This window comes from Phyllostomus discolor, chromosome 9, assembly GCF_004126475.2.
Source record: "Phyllostomus discolor isolate MPI-MPIP mPhyDis1 chromosome 9, mPhyDis1.pri.v3, whole genome shotgun sequence".
Classification (NCBI taxonomy): domain Eukaryota; kingdom Metazoa; phylum Chordata; class Mammalia; order Chiroptera; family Phyllostomidae; genus Phyllostomus; species Phyllostomus discolor.
Genome location: NC_040911.2, coordinates 86,613,073 through 86,630,681, shown reverse-complemented (window position 1 = coordinate 86,630,681; position 17,609 = coordinate 86,613,073). Strand labels below are relative to the sequence as shown.

At 39.7% G+C, this 17,609-nt stretch overlaps 1 protein-coding gene across 9 annotated transcripts in view; it reads left to right on the top strand.

The window, feature by feature from the left end:
- NCOA6 (nuclear receptor coactivator 6) overlaps positions 1-17,609 on the top strand; it is an 88,186-nt gene that overhangs the window by 68,548 nt on the left and 2,029 nt on the right. For 6 of the 9 annotated variants that reach the window (XM_036009739.1, XM_036009738.1, XM_036009743.1 and 3 more), the window contains 3 exons: positions 2,176-2,244; positions 5,352-5,388; positions 9,182-9,330. In XM_036009739.1, the coding sequence (XP_035865632.1) occupies positions 2,176-2,244; positions 5,352-5,388; positions 9,182-9,330 (255 nt within the window). The remainder of the gene's footprint in view (positions 1-2,175; positions 2,245-5,351; positions 5,389-9,181; positions 9,331-17,609) is intronic. The other 3 variants (XM_036009737.1, XM_036009742.1, XM_036009741.1) reach the window with 3 other exon arrangements.

Here is a 17,609-nt window from a genome sequence, read left to right as displayed (position 1 = left end):
TATATAATGGTTAGCACAAGACCTGAGTATAGTAATCATTTAGTAAATGGTAAAAACAAAATTATTGCCAGTTTCTTTTTGATAAAGTCTCTTTGTAAATTAGACTGTTTCGTTTATGTGTATCTAGTTCGTATTATTTTCGGTGTTAAGGTGGCTTAATGATGAATGCATAGGTGTCCTTACACCTCCCCTTCTTCCCTTCACACTCTTCCCCCTCACCCATGCAAATGTGTTCCTCCTTCTGTGAATCTTAAGTGATTCAAAAGCTCTGTTTCCCTACCATGGAATCAGTTACACTCTGCCAAACCTAGGAAGGACCACTGCTGTGTCCTAGGCCAGCTAAGAGCACCTGTCTTGTTCATGCAGCCAAAATACTTCAAGTACCTACGCCTGAGTGGTAAGCACCCAGGAGAAGGGGCAGAAAGAACACAAGCTTCAGGGTAAGATCAGAGTTCAAATTTAGCTTCACTGGTTTCCAATCACAGTTGGATAAATTCCTTAACCTCTTGTAAGCCCATATGCTTCACCTGTAAAATGGAGATTGTAATTCTTACCTCCCAGAATTTATACAAAGATTCAATGAGCCTAGCATAAAGGGGCCAGCACACTGCCTCATAGAGCTCTGGAAAGGTTAATTCCCCTTCTTTCTCTCTGCCTCTTACTTCAAAGCTCGAGATACAGGGAAGGTTAAGGGCCTTTAAGGAGTTCAGGGGCCATGTAGGAGATAGTGACTTCACAGGGCTAGGTGCTGTAGGGTTTGGGTTCTAGTTCTGCTGAGGTAGGTGAGCCCTAAGAATTGAAAAGCAACTTGATATGACTTAAATACAGTCTCTGCTATTAAGCGTTTCTATTCTACTTCCTTTCAGGGAACTTTTCCCTCCAATACCAAGAGAATAATGATGACATGATTAGAAAATATTTATATCTGGATCATATATATTCCTAGAGAAATATGTGAGCCTTAGGAAGATGAACCAGCACTTGCAAAAATTCTCAATTTTAGTTAAGATTGTTCCCATTCTTTTTTCAAGGGACTTTTACCTTGAAAGTGTGAGAAATTAGTACTGGAGTTAAGAGTACAACTTAAGTTATAGTTTTGAGCTTTATCAGGTAAGCGTTCAAAATAAATTCTTAATGCAAATGCATTAATGACTTCTTACCAAGGTGGGAGAGAGATCTACAAAATTCGTAATTTCTACAAGAGGGTAAAACTTTTGCAGTTCATCTAGGCTCTCAGACTGAGGTGTCAGGTTGGGAGGACATATCTTTGAGTGGCATATCTAGGCCCTTGATCTTTACCATGTGATCCAAGAAGTTTCCATTCTAGAGTATGTTGTGTGTTCTGTTCCTTTCCTCTTTAGGGGCCTAAGTTCTCTCTGTCCTTCAAAGCCTAATTGTATTTCTCCTTTTAATATACCTTCGAATTGCTCAGTCTGCAATAGATCTCCCGTGCTTTGGACTCCTGCAGCACTTTATAATTTTATCAATCTTCATATAACATCACAGTGCACTCCAGTGTACCACATGAGTATATGTTAGTTACCTTTAATTCTAGATTGAGTTCCTGATCAGCAAAAAGGATGTAATTTGTTCTCTAAGGGTGTTTGGCACAGTGCCTTAGTAAGTTCTTTTACCTGTTAGATAAGTAACAAATTGATTTGTTAAGTATGAATTGAATATCTGCTTTCTGTGCATCAGTCTTGCTAGGTGCTGTAGGAAAGTACAAAATAAATTATGTGATTCATTTCAGGTCTCAAGGAGTGTAGTCTTTAGAGGTATGAGACAATTTTTTAAGTGGTAGGGTGAATGGTGTGATTAATTGTTCCTCTGAAAGTGGTTTGGGTTGCCTACTAAGGTATGCTTTGGGTTTTTTAGAGACTGGATAGAACGTGATCCCAAGAAGCAAAAATTATGCATGCTATTGTCCTCAGGGACCCTCCTTCCCTGATCCTTATACACACAAAAAGGAAAAACAAATATCCCTAGTGGTAGTCTTTACTACTGAGTGTTAATTGTTTAAGTAAGATTTGAAATGTACTTTCAAAGCCAATCTCAAGTGCTGCCCTCTAAGAGTATGTGTATTTCAGCAGTTGCTTAGCCCTTGATTCAGTCAATGCTTTCTGTTTGGTCTAGAAAGGAAAATAAAAGGCCTGTATTTTTTTTTTCTTACCTTAGCCCCTTCACAGAGTTTAGTCCCAAAGGAAACTCCAACCACAGCACTGCAGGGGTCTGTTGCCAGACCAGGTAAGGCACATTTTAGAAAAAATCTCAACGTAGAATGGGTTACGTGTGGAGGAACTGTTGCTGCTCTCAGTGTGCCAGGAGGTGGCTGACGCTTCTTATCAGTTTACTTCAAACAGACTTTGTTTGAGTGGCAGAGCTTGTGCAGTACTATTTAAGGTTATTTTCTTCCCGAGCAGCTTACTCTCTTACACATGCCTGGTGTCAGCCAGAGAACCCAATAAGAGCATCTCAGTGCCCATTGTCTGTCTGCCACCCTGCCATGGGTAGTTTCCATTGCAGAGTTTGCCCTGTTCCATAACCCTGACACTCATAGCTGGCAGCTGACGGACTGGACTATGGTAACTCACTGGGGTGACAAGCATTACTACACATAGTAATTGCATTATCATGACAGGAGCAGAAGCTTGTTTCAGGGAGCTTTGCTACAGTGAGGTAGCCATTCCTCCAGGGAGACAAGTCATTTCAGTCATCTGTGGATGGCATTAAGTTTCTTCCTATGACCAAGACGCTGTAAATAGCACTAGGGATGGTGTTTCTGGAAGGTGGAGTCCATGGAACTCTGACAAATAATAGCTGTGGGATGCTAGGTCAGCTTTGGATGCATGAGGATCTTGATGGCAATAACAGCACTGCCAAAGTAGATAAATACCATAGGTATGTTACAGTTTAGTCTTGCCTGGGTCATTATAACTGTAGGTCATTCGAGGGGTACCAGGAAAAAAGATAAAGTATGACTGCTTCTGCAAGGACATTAGAATCTCATTTACAGCACAATTTATACACCTGACAAAATTTGTAGGCAAAGAAACACACCCATGTTTAATTTTGTAAGTCCAAGCCAGTAAAAGTAAGGTGTAATTTGTGATTATGTGTTTTTTTAAGATTTTATGTATTTATTTTTAGAAAGAAGGGAAGAGAGGTAGAAAGAGAGGGAAACATCAACATGAGAGAGAAACATCAATCAGTTGCCTCTCGTACATGCCCTAACCATGGACCAAACCAGCAACCCAGGCATGTGCCCTGAACAGGAATCAAACCGGCAACCTTTCACTTTGTGGGTTGATGCCCAGCCAGCTGAGCCACACCTGTCAGAGCTGTGTTTATGTTTTAAACCTGCTTCAGGCTGGTCTGTCCTGTGTGGTGGATAGGACTTTATACTCCACACTCTTTGGGTAAAATCAGGCCTCTGAAAAAATGAACAAGCAAAAACATTTCAGCCACCCAGACTCCCTTAGCTACGAACTGGCCACATGATACCTGACATTGGTGAAAATGGAACAAATTATTCAGAGAAGTGAGTAGATGGTAAACCTTATTTTTGGTGAGAAAAGGAGCAACTAGAAATGAGTCAGTCCCAACTTTTTTCTGCAGAAAATGGGCTTTATCATATATGTCCTCTTCAGAATAACTGACCCAAGGATCCTCTTCCTTTTAAAAGTTTGATTTAAATGAATTTCCTTAAAATACCCCCAAAGCCACTAATTGCGTCCACCAACCCCTCTGATCCAGACTTACCTGAATGAACTGTGACAGTGTTAGAGGTCTCAAAAGGATTGAATTTAGTTCCAAAACAGCAAGCTAATCAAGATTTTTTTAAAAATCACTCTTTTGATGAGCTATTTTCATTTTTGAGTACACATTACCTAAACTTCTTTGCTCCAGTAGAACCAGCAAGGCAACAGAGACTCAATGAGTTGGTATCTGTTTCTTGGGTAGGAGTTTTCAGGTTTTGTGGATGAGATATGGGGAGCTAAGTAGATGATGAGAGGCGAGGATTCTGTTCTGCCAGCATTTATTTGCATTAAAGGCAGAGTAGTCCCGCCTCCTCACGTGAAGGCTGCATCAACATGAACATCATACCAACAATAATAATAGCTAATACTGCAGTATTACTAAGAACCAGGTACTGTACTAAATTTTTTAAATGTGACATTTTGTTTAATCTTCTTAACTTTAAAGTGGGTAAAGTGTTATCAGATTAGGCATTGAGCACAGACAAGTCTAGTACTTTGTTCAAGGTTGCATGGCTAATAAGCAATGAGTTCAAAATTTTAACCTAGGTACCTAGCTTAATTGCCTTCAAGAGGTTACCGTATAACCAGTAGGGTATGTTAGACATGTACACTGAGACTGAGGTGCTGAATTCCCTAAAAGCAGGGACAGGGACAGGGCTGTGAGCTGTGAGAGATCAGGAGAGATCACTGCTATCTGTTGTATCAGGGAAGTCTATTAGAAAAGATGAAACTACCTAAAGGCATATAATGGAGGACGATGTTTTTCTGCTGGTAAACCTTAGGATGCTTATTTCAGTAAGACGTTGATAGACAAGTTACTGAGATTTTCCTTTCTTGGAGGGAATTGCTGGGAGGTTGAGGAATAGGGCCTGTAGGCCATATCTCAAAACAAGGCAGTCTGCCCTCTAAAATTCTGTGAGGAAGACCTTTGAGTGAGGGAGAATGCATTCTTTTTTTTTTTTTTTAAGATTTTATTTATTTATTTTTAGGGAGGGAGAGGGGGAGAGGGAGAGGGAGAGAGAGAGAGAGAGAAACATCAATGTGCGGTTGCTGGGGGTTATGGCATGCAACCCAGGAATGTACCCTGGCTGGGAATTGAACCTGCGACACTTTGGTTCCCAGCCCGCGCTCAATCCACTGAGCTACGCCAGCCAGGGCGGAGAATGCATTCTTAATAGATGTCTAAGACATATTGGAAGATTACTGTCTTTTAAAAAAAGTGTCCAGAGGGTGGAAATATTTTAAGAATGAAAATAATCTCTTCTATATGAGAGGAAAAGGCTTATTTTACTAACCTAGTTATACCTGGGTGAAATATGAACCAGGCAATGTGAATTTAGTTCTCTTGATCCAGACAGGATTATTTCAGAGTGTGGAGTAGAAATAAAAATAGACCAAGTAAGCGTCTTATGCCTCAGACAATCTAGTTGTGTCTGTGCCAGCTCTGTCTCCATACCTTGTAGATACTGCTGGGCATAGAGATATGTTAGCCTAAATAGGGCATTCAGAATCTCATGAGCACCTAGCTTCTCCCTGTGGACATATACACCAGACACTCGCACATCTCATTTCTGTCTTTTGTATTTTTTACAGAACTCGAGGCAAATGCTGCCATAGTCTCTGGACAAAGGTAAGATGATCATTTCTGCAGACTTAGCATGAACCTGGCATAAACCTCTTGGAAGGGTATCTGTGTTCTCAGCCTTTAAACCTCTTCTAAAGTAGGGAGCTGTCATGAGTCCTAACCTTTCAGAGGTGACATTTTTCTTAATAAAACCTGGTGGCTAAATTTGTACCTTTCATAATTGTTTTTGAAAATTAAATGAGATAACATTCAGCACTTGGTATAGTGAATAAATAGTAAATGTTCAATATATAGGAGTTTTTGCTGTCATTGTCATTAATAATAGTCCTTGCAATACCTTCTGAAGTATAGCTGTTTGATTCTCAAGGAGGAAGAGAGAAAAAGCCAGGCACAGTCTGACCCTCAAACCCATGCTGTTTTTGTTGTTATCCTGTGATGTCCCACAATAACCTACCAAATGTGGCTTCAACCTCATGGGAGAGGAGGGTCCAAAAGTCACTCCTTTTTAATGTAGGAATGCACTAGATAACATTTTAAAGAATTTCTCATATTTGTAAATATGCTTAGTTTGCTTAGTTTGTAAAACACATTCACAATCATTTTCTCATTTAATCCTCATATCTGCCCTGTGTAGTGGTAATAATACCAGCATTTATTTGAATGCTATTCCATGCCATGTATTGGGCTATAAGCTCTGTAGATGTATTGATATTATCTCATTTAATTTTCACAATATCTATTAGGAAAGTAAATTCTCTCTTACAGATTAGGAACCTACAGATCAGAGCAGTTAGCTAAAATACCCAAGATAACATTTAGTCAGTGGTGAGACTAAGATCCAAACCCAGGCCTTCTGACCCCAGAGCCCTGACACTTCATTAATGTTTTATAGGGGACAAGATAGAGATTTATAAATCAAGAATCTGAAGCTTAGAGAGAATTACATATCATGGCCAATAAATTCATATTAAGACTTGACCCCTGTTATTAGGGCTCTAAATTCATTACCATTTCTACTAAACTACTTTGCCTATGTAGGTGTTTTTGTTTTTGTTTGGTTTGGTTTTTCTATTGGGCTAATAATTGAATTCATTTGCATTTTTCAAGCATACACTAATTATGTGGCTAGAGAAAGCACATAATGACCAAAAGTACCCTGTGGGCGTTTGTTTCTAGAGCTGCCTGAACATTGACCATATAAACACCAGAACAGTAGTGCTGTGGCTTTTGTTTTGCCAGGAGAAAGAAGCCTTTCCATTAGGGATCTGTCTTCCTCAGAGGCTTTGACCCTTTTCTAGGCTCCCGGCCAGAAACCTGTCCTCACCACTTCTAACAGGATGTGTAAATCTCCCTGACTTGTAATTCCACCCCAGCTTCAGCTTTACCTCTCCTTGACTTACCTTGACTTTTGGGGCAGTTACTACACTACAACTAAAGTAGTGAACAGTGTGGCTAAATTCCCAGCCATAATGCCACTAGCAAAGGGTCCTCTGGCAGGAGTAGAAGGGCAGGGATAGTTGGTAGGTTATAGTTCATAGTTCATGACCTTAAGGAGCTCACAATCTACTGAAAGGCACAAGACATTAAAATAAAACATGCTGTACAGTCTGATGCCAGATACAGACTATGCATCTAAAACACAGAACAGACATCTCCACCTAGGGAGAGAGGTCATGGAGGACTTCCCAGAGGAGACATCCCATTCACCATTTTTTGTAGTTTTGTTACATTATTTTTGTTTCAGTTCTGTGCATTATAAGTAAACTTAATCAGCTGCTTTTTTTCCTAATGATTTTAACATGCATTTTTTATACCATGAAAGTAGTAAAAAGTTTATTTTAAAAAAATGTGAAATTCAAGCCCTCCCTGGCTGGCGTAGCTCAGTGGATTGAGCACAGGCTGCGAACCCAAGTGTTGCAGGTTCGATTCCCAGTCAGGCCACATACCTGGGTTGCAGGGCACGGTCCCCAGCATCCACACATTGATGTCTCTCTCTCTCTCTCTCTCTCTCTCTCTCTCTCTCTCTCTCTCTTTCTCTCTTTCTCCCTCCCTTCCCTCTCTAAAAAATAAATAAATAAAATCTTTTTTACATTAATCTTTTAATGTGAAAATTAAAATTACATTAATCTCTAATGTGAAAATCTTTTTTCACATTAAAAAATGTGAAATTCAGATCAGAGAATTACAAAGAAGAAAAATTACTCACCAGTCAACCAGTATTCCTGTGACTCAACAATATTCACTGTGTATATTTTAGTTTATCTTCTAGTCTTCTTCACAGAGTATATGTACAGATAGAGATAGAATGTTTTATGTAAACACTATATCTAGTGTTATATACACCTAATGTGTTGTGTTATATCTAAATATGTAGTGTTTATGTATAAATGCTGTACATTGTGTGCGTGCACACACACATGTATCACACCAATTCATTCTTATGTGGTTATATATATATTCAATATATATTATAATGAAAATGGGCTAATACTATTTATAATCTTGGTAACATTTTTTCCCCACCATGATAGCATGAACGGTTTTTATCATTAAGTAACCTTTACAGTATGATTTTTTTAAGATTGCATATGATGTACCATGATTTAATTAATCTATTGTTAAGCATTTAGGTCTTCTGTTTTCATTGATATGAATAAAATGCTTTGACATCCTGGTATAAATAGAGCTCTGTAAAAAGATTGGTTTCCTTAGGCATCTAGAAATAGAATTGCTGAGCCAGAGAATTACACCGGGGTGTTCCAGTCTCAGCACTATTGATAGTTTATATCAGATAATTCTTTAGGGATGGGAGAAAGTTGTCTTATGCATTACAGGAAGTTTACTGGCATCCCTGGTAGATTCCACTGAAAGATGCTAGTGGCATTCCACACTCTGCCTTGTCTGTCCCAAGTCATGCAATCAAAAATATCTCTAGACATTGCTCAATGTTCCTTAAGAGGCCAAACTGCCCCCTGTTGAGTACCATTGGGCTACACACTTGACACTCGGTCAGGAGTTTTTGTCCATTTACCCTCAGTATAATACTAGATATTACCAATTTAAAATCTTTGCATATTGTCTGGGCTGGTGTGGCTCAGTAGATTGAGCACCAGTCTGCAAACCGAAAGTTCACAAGTTCAAGTCTCAGTCAGCACAGGCCTGGGTTGCAGGCCAGGTCCCCAGTTGGAGGTATGTGAGAAGCAACTGATGGATGTTTCTCTCACACGTCGACATTTCTCTCCCTCTCTTTTCACCTCCCTTCCCCTCTCTCTAAAAGTAAGTAAATAAAATCTTAATAAAACAAATCTTTGCATACTGAAAAAGGGGACTGAAGGGAGACATAAAAAAGAAAAAGGGGATTGAAGTAGGGATAATCAATATATCCATCATTGTATTGTGAATATATTCCCTTGTATATTCTTCTGTAATGTGACTTGTAATAAGCCATTATCTAACTACACCAGGTTCATGGTAAATGCCAGTATGTTAGTAATTTCCTAGATTTTAGGTACTGTTAACTTTTGAGGGAGGATATTATTATTTTAGGAAAATGGATGAGAAAGTTGGGGGATTTTTTGTGAAGTTCTGATGTCTTTTACCTGTATTCCACAATTTCACCAGCATTATGCTTTAGTTTTTATTTTTACTGAGGTAACAAACTAGACTCACTCTTAAATTGCCAGTAATATAGAAGGTAATTGTGCTCATTGTCCCAGAGTGGAATATTTTCTCTCCAGAATAACTATGTAGTTCTCCTGCCTTATGAATGAAACTCTGTCTGAAGAGCACATTTTTGTGTGACTTGAAAACTTGGAAACTTTGTGCTTCTGTCTGTCAGCAGTGAGCCCAAAGAGATCATTGAAAAGTCCAAAACCCCAAGCCGGAGAAATTCCCGAACTGAAGAGCCAACTGCGGCTTCTGAAAGTATGGAAAATGGACATCGGAAGCGATCCTCTCGGCCTGCTTCAGCCTCCAGCTCTACTAAAGGTTAGCAGTGGGGTGTGGGTACTATTGGGTTGGCCAAACAGTTTGTTCATTTTTTTTCTGTACAATGGCTCTAGTAGCACTTAGTTGTCTTTAATTTCATTTGAAACAAATTTGTTAGATTGTATTGTGACCGCTGTTATATCAGCATGCATTTTTAAAAAATTTATCAAAATTGGTGAATTTTTGTGTAGCCATATTAATATTGAAGATAGAAGAAAATAAGCAACATTTTGGCATATTATGCTTTATTATTTCAAGAAGGATAAAAATGCAACTGAAACTCAAAAAAAGATTTCTGCAGTGTATAGAGAAGGTGCGGTGACTGATAGAATGTGTCAAAAGTGGTTTATGAAGTTTCATGCTTGAGATTTCTCTCTGGATGGTGCTCCATGGTCAGATAGACCAGATGAAGTTGATTGCGATTGAATCAAGACATTAACCGAGGACAATCAATGTTATACCGTGCAGGAGATAGCCAACATACTCAAAATATCCAAATCAAGCATTGAACATCATTTGCACCAGCTTGATTATGTTAATTGCTTTGATGTTTGGGTTCCACATAAATTAAGCAAAAAATCCTTCTTGGCTGTATTTCCTCAGACAATTCTCTACTTAAACGTAATGAAAACGTTCCCTTTTTAAAATAAATTATGATGGTTGATAAAAGTGGATATTTTATAATAATGAGAATTGTAAGAGATTGCAGGGCAAGTGTAATGAACCACCACCAACTGCACCAAAGGCCAGTCTTCATCCAAAGGTGATGTTGTGTATATGGTCGGATTGGAAGAGAGTCCTCTACTATCACCTCCTTCCAGAAAAACCAAATGATTAATTCCAACAAGTACTGCCCCCAGTTAGACCAACTGAAAACAGCACTCAATGAAAAGCATCTGGAATTAGTCAACAGAAAACACATAATCTTCCATCAAGATAATGCAAGACTGCATGTTTCTTTAGTGACCAGGCAAAAACTGTTACAGCTTGTCTGGGAAGTTCTGATTCATCCACCATAATCACCAGACATGGCACCTGTGGATTTCCATTTATTTTGATCTTTACAAAATCATCTTAATGGAAAAAATTTCAGTTCCTTGGAAGAGTGCAAAAGGCACCTGGAACCGTTCTTTGCTCAAAAAAATACAAAGTTTTGGGAAGGTGGAATTATGAAGTTGCCTAAAAGATGGCAGAAGATAGTGGAACAAAACAGTGAATAGTTGTTCAATAAAGTTATTGGTGAAAATGAAAAAATGTGTCTTTTATTTTTACTTTGAAACTGAACGAACTTTTTGGCCAATTCAATATTTGTAGTTCAAGTAGAAGAATGGGAGCTTTACCACAACTTTGTCCTTCATCTCTGCATCTATGCCTTAAATTTGTTGTTACTTAGACTTCTGTTTGGACCTCCCTTTAATTGTTAGTTCATTTAACTTTGTGTTGTGTGTGTGTGTGTGTGTACACAAGAACAGAAAGCAGTGTTGGACAAAAGAACATAACAAGTGATTCATTATCACTTCAGATAGGTCCTCAAGAATGGGGCCCAGCCGTCTTTCTGTGTTTCTGTAGTCAACTCTCTTTTCCTGCTCTCTACTGCTTTTAAACCTCTAGCCCCTACTTTCTCCCCTCTCTTTCAGCAGAGACTCTTCTCTCCTCACAGAAGAAAATAGAACTCCCTCAACTCTTATTACCAACATGTAAATCTACTGTGTCCTCCTTTGCTCCTACTTTAATAGAGCAGCTGTCCCTCCTCAAGGCCAAGGCCAGTTCCTCCACCTGTGCCTTTGATCCTGTCTTCTCTGACCTTCTCAAGACCTTTACATTATAAGTTTTCTTTGTTGACGGCTATCTTCATTTTGAATTAACTCTGTCCTTGGCTTCTGTGACCCAGAACTCTCAATAGCTTTCTGACTATTCTGATTACTCCTTCTCAGTGTCTGTATACAGACATTAGATGCCAGCTTTCCTCAAACTTTGATCCAGAGTTGTCTCTTCAACTTATATTCTTCCTAACTTATCTCATTCATGCCTCCCTTTAGTCACAACCTTTCACATACCACTCATGAATTTATTTCTAGTACAGGCCTCTAGAGACTTTAGACGACTGCATGTGCAACCTTAATATGACCTCAGGATCAACATGTCTGAAATCAGACTTATGATTTTCATCCCAAGTGTCAGATGCTCTGCCGTTGTTCCCCATCTCAGGGAGTATGGCACCACCATCTATTAGGCAAGTCCTCCTTGACACCTCTCTCCCTCACCCTCACATCCATCAGGAAAAGCTGCTGATTTTATCTTAGGTGGCCCAAATTCATCTACTTTTCCCATCTTTACTGCTGTCCTAGCTTAAACCCCCTCAGTGATTTACCATTATCATTAGGATTTAAGCCTAAGAGTGTCAACACGGACCACAAGTTTCTGTGTGGCCTGGCCCAACAGCTTCTCTCAGCCTCATCTGATGTCCCTCAGCAAATCAGACATACCACACTCGTCCTTCTCATCACATACCTGTGTATATGTTACACCTGTGGCAGGGAGCGTTCTTTTCTCTTCTCAGTGACATCCAACTTTTCCTACTTAGCTCAGTTGTCACTGGTAATGAATCATGGCATCATGTTCTTCTCCTTCATAACGTCACAGTTGTAACTTTATGTTTCTTTATGTGATAGGTAATTAATACTCTCTTAGAGCAAAAGAGGTCTGGTTTTGCCCACCACTGTATCTGTGGTGTCTAGTAGGGTGCCTAATACAAAGAGGTATACAATCAGTAATTATTAAATTAATAACCATCTATCAAATATAAATTAAATAATTAATATATGCCAGGCTCTGGTGATATAATAGTGAGGAGTTAGAGTCTTTGTCGTAATCTTATTAATTATAGTTGGCCCTCAAGCACATGATTTGAACTGCATGGGTCCACTGTACATGGATCTTTTTAATACAGTTGGCCCTCTGTATTCCCTAGGTTTCACATCTGCAGTTTGAACCAACTGTTTTCAATCTGCAGCTGGGAATCCACAGATGCAGAGGGTCAATTTAAGTTATACAGTTTTCATCTGCACAGTGGTTGGTGTCCCTAACCCCCACGTTGTTCAAGGGTCAGCTGTATGTGCTAGCTAGACAGACTCTAATACATACAGTGTGTCATCAAGTGTAAGTGCTATGATAGCACAATTACATGGTTCTATAGGAGCACATAGCTGGGATGCTTTGCTCCTCTGCCAAATCAGAGAAGGCCTCCTATAGAAAATGATGTTTAAGCTGAGACCTAAAGAGTGAGGAGGCATTATCCAAGCTATAGGGGTTGAATGGAGTATTCTAGGCAAAAGGTATAGCATGTGCAAAGGCCCGGGTCTGAGGGAGAGTTTGATACTTTATCCTCTCAGGAAATGCACTGAGCTTAAGTAGCTCAGGTTGGTCAATAGCTAGGATCCCCACCAACTGCCTGATGTCAGCAGGGCTGCTGAGAAACAGTCAAGTGACATTGGGGTGCCAGCCTGAAAACCAGAGCAGGTTGTGGTGCACCAACACCAGACACTGACCTGAGAACTCAGCTGTCTTTGGCAGGTTGTGTTTCTGCGCAGGAATTTCATGATGCCTCACAAGACCCCCTGGGAATAGGCCACAGGCCTGTGGACCATACACAGGTAAAGCAGGGGTGTAGGAGTCACCTTACCTCAAGGCCCACCAGAAAGTGAGGGGAGAAGTTGGGAGGGACCTTTTCTCTCCAGGCATACCTGCACACTGATGCAGACCCCAGTCCCCTATAGTATACTACAGGCAGTGTCCTCTTAGGTGTCCCCACTTTGGATACAGATATGGACCCAACAGCTTTGCCTCCTCCCTGGGAATAATTTCCTCAGTAGAAACGTGTTTGGAAGAAAACACATTTTCAGTATATGAGTATGAAACTTTGAGCACAAAAGGGAAGATTCCTGGAGTTCTATGGGAAAAACTGTTTCCCCCTCAATTCTATGTATTCTTTTAGCCCCTCACTTTCCCAAAAGGTCAAAGTTTTGCTTACCACTGTATCTGTAGCATATGGTGTATAATTACTTTTAGAGGAGGAAAAAAGTGTTGGCCTTTAAAGATATCACACACCAGATTTTTGGAAACTTGATCTGACCTCAGAGCCTCAAGGTACTAAGGTTGTCATTTACAAGCACCAGAAAGAATTAATCTAAGGAGTAGCTGAGACACTTAAGAAGAGATGCCCAAATTAGAGCCTGTCTGTAGAGAACTGCCAGCCAAGAAGAAATGGAAAGCTGGAACCTGTTTTTAAAAAGGAGTGGGAAGCCCTGGCTGGAGTAGCTCAGTGAATTGAGCTCGGGCTGCGAACCAAAGTGTCGCAGGTTCGATTCCCAGTCAGGGCACGTGCCTGGGTTGCAGGCCACAGCCCCCAGCAACTGCACATTGATGTTTCTCTCTCTCTCTCTCTTTCTCCCTCCCTTCCCTCTCTAAAAATAAAATAAATAAAATCTTGAGGAAAAAAAAGGAGTGGGTAATAGGCCTGTTTACTTAAACTGGACATTATCCCAAGATGGTGGTAGTTATGTTGGAATACCTGGCCCATCCATGCTTTGAGGCTTAGCAGCTGGCTTAAGAGAAGCCATAGTGACTCACAGCTTTGTGATCTTCGGAGGAGTGCTAAGTAAATGTCTCCCTAGAGGACAGCAGAGTTCTGGCCAGCCCCCAGGAATCGCAGTTGTATATAGATCTCCACTTCAGCCCTCAGGCTATCTATCAGTCCTTAGCTGTCTTAGCATAAGTTACCTTTTAAATCAGAAATGAGTGCTATAGCTCTTTTGGTTTTTAAGTGTTAGAGCTCTTGAATCCAAATTAAAGAATAAATATGTATATTATTTGGCCTGCTATATTGTATCCATATGTGAACCAAACTCATAAAATAATTTGAGTGATCACAAAATATCAAGCTGGTTTCTAAAATGTATGGTTCTCAAACTCTGAGACACTGGCAGCACTGAGGACCTGGAACATCTTCCTACAGATCAGTACTCCTTAAAAGTTTTGAGGGGAAAAAGTTTCACTTTTTTGCACTCATAAGATCTTGGTCATATATGCACAAACAAAATCAGAAATAGTATGTGTTTTTTGCAAGAATCTTGAAAGTTAAGAAATATGAGTTTATATGAGAAGTATTGGTACTTTTTTAAAAGATTCTTTTTTAAAATTGATTTTGAGAGAGAGGGAGAGAGAGAGACATGGATTTGTTGTTCTACTTATCCATACATTCATGGTTGTGTCTTGTATGTGCCCTGACCAGGGACTGTACCTGTAACCTTGGCATATCAGGACAGTGCACTAACCACAGCACCTGGCCAGGGCAGTATTGGTACTTTTGAATTACTGGGGTACTTTTGAATTACAGTGTGACATTAATCATGTTCCTGCTGTGAGAATAGAGTTTACTTGTGTCACACTGGCCAAGACCTATGAGACTGCCATATTGGAGCAGGTGGGATGGATGACATCTGGGCAAGTCCAGGGAGGCCCACATGGTTAATAGGTCACGCAGTAATCTGTTGTTTTGTTTTTGGTTGGTTGGATTTCCCACATACACACACATTTTAAATTACACACAAAAATTGGCTCCCACAAATCAGTGAACTCCTTTTAAAATTGCACTTGATCAGAAATGGTTTATAAGTATGCAAATGAGTAGTTCCAGTCCCAGCATGAGTTCCTCATTAACACAGAAAATTTTTTTTCTAGTTTTCCTTATTATTCTTTATTTATTTTTGACTGTGTAGAATTTTGTATTATATTTCAACTGGGGAAAAGGCTTAGTAGTTAAAAAAAATGAAGTTCAATGCTTGAGTTAGAAACCAGGGAAAATAGGCAAATATGAGGGAAGTTCATAGTAACCTGTAATCATCAGCAGCTGTGGGTGCCCCAGGGGCCTCTGAGATGCATCTGACAGCAAAGTGGGGTGAAAGCTATAGCCTCCCCACAACCAGTGACTTGAGAAGCACCAATCTCAAATCAGAGTAAATAGATGTACTTAAAACAGAAGTGTTGTTATTGTGGAAATGCAAATGAGCAGACATAATTAGATACATCTTATGGGAGAAAAACCTGAACAGTAACTGCGTGAAACTGCACTCCTGTAGCATCATTTAGAAAACAGCCATGCAAATTTTGAAAGGAAATTTTCAAAAATTTTTTTACAATTAAATAGAAATCTTGGCTAGAAGTGGTACAGTAAAAAGCACAAGAAGTGAGCAAAGTCAAAGTCAATTTTCTAAAATTCTAACAATTTAGTACAAATTAAAATGGACAGCTGACTGAAAGTTATTGATCCAGTTTTTTACTTCTATATAGTTGCTTCTAAAATGTGAATATGTGAATAACATATCTTCACTATTAGTTTTTGAACTATTTGCATGAGGTCTGCCTGGGAAAAGTCCAGGCACTGTTAATATAATGAGAACGGTTTGCATGACAGAGATGTAACCAGGCAGCCAACGAGAGTGGACTGGAACTCACATGCGTGAACAATGACTACTTCCTGTACTAGTCAGTGGGGGGCAATAGACACCATTGACTGAGCGAGTAAAGCAACAAATCTGCATCAGATTTTGCATTAAGCTTGAACATTTCTCCACACACACAAACTGTTTAGATGATTCAGAAGGTCACAGCTATGGCAGCTGGTGATTAGCAGCTTCATCATGGCAGCGCACTCAGTCATGCATCACATCTCGTGCAGAGTTTTTTGATGAAACACCAAACCACCCAGGTGACCACCCTGCGACTTCTGCCTTTTCCCAAAACTAAAATCACATTTGGAAGGGAAGAGATTTCAGACCATCGATGAGATTCAGGAAAATATGACAGGGAAGCTGATAGCAATTGGGAGAACTATGTGAGGTCCCAAGATACCTACTTTGAAGGAGACTAAGGCATCAATTGTCCTATGTACAGTGTTTCTTGTATCTTCTTCAATAAATGTCTCTATTTTTCATACTACGTGGCTGGATAACTTCTGGACAGACCTTGTATATCTATTTTTGCATTAATTTGTAAAATCCTTGATGGTTTAAAAAACTGAGAATTTTTCGGCGATATATGTGATGGATCTTTTTTGCCTGTCTGATACTACTTGTGGGACTATGCTCAGTCAGATAAGCTAGGCAGCCTTCAGGAGCAGGCCTGATCCCCACCCTGAATGTACCGTCAGTCACCTAGAACTCTTGACCTTAAAGAGTTTGCCTCTCAATTCTCTTCATTGTTCAGTGGAGTACTAAAAGTTGTAACATTTTGTTAGGAGTATAAAACCGAATCAAAAAACAGAAAACTCATCTTTTTAGAAAAATTAATAAAGACATTAAAAGTGAGTTTGTTCTATGACCCAAATTGGCTGGGGAATGTGATAAGACACCAGAATCACATTGATACGTTTTTTTCCTCATGGAAGTGTTAAAGTGCACCCTACACCACCACTCCCATCCTCTACCTTGGTATCAACTAAAAGATTACTTTGTAGTTTCTACCACAAATCACTTGTTTATTCATGGCCGCAGTCATTGATTCATCCTCAGAAGCAGAGGCAGCCTGCCAGATCTCTGGGTGCTTTGGAGCAGTAACAGATGGAAAGGGGGGAAGGGAAAGCCTGAGGTTGCTTATCCCCCTCCCATCCCCACTCTTCACCTCTTTTTCCAGCCACATATGTGTCTTTCAGACACACCACTTGATCCTTCTTATCACAACAAAGGAGAAGCTTCCAAAGTTGTCCTAATTAACAGACATTTTTCTAAGGATGAACACTCAGTCAAGACAGAATTATATTTTTACTTCAAATGACAAATTTGCTACAGTGAAAATGAAGCTTGAGTGTTGGAAGTAAAAGAATTGATTATGGGGAGTTTTGGTTGTGTGAGACTCTTAGTTTGCATGACTTAAAATGAACAGCATTATCAACATCCGGTTAGATTAACTGTCCTCTGATTGGCAAAAGACTAGTGGGAAATCAGAGAGACTGATGCTACCCCATGGCACAAGCAACATGACCTCCCAGCAGTACTCAATTTTCATATGTGACATTGAGATTTCCAAGAACAGAAGCCCCAAAACATTGCACAGGTCACTTCTTGGAAAGTTATCAAAGCCTTACTTGTTAGAAATTACTATAGCTAACAGAACAGTAAAATTTTTGTGTTCTGTGCCTCCCTTTTGAGTCTGGGTTCTCAAAGTAGGATACAAAAGAGAGAAGAAAAATTGCTTAGGACACTGAATCTAATATTCAGCATCAG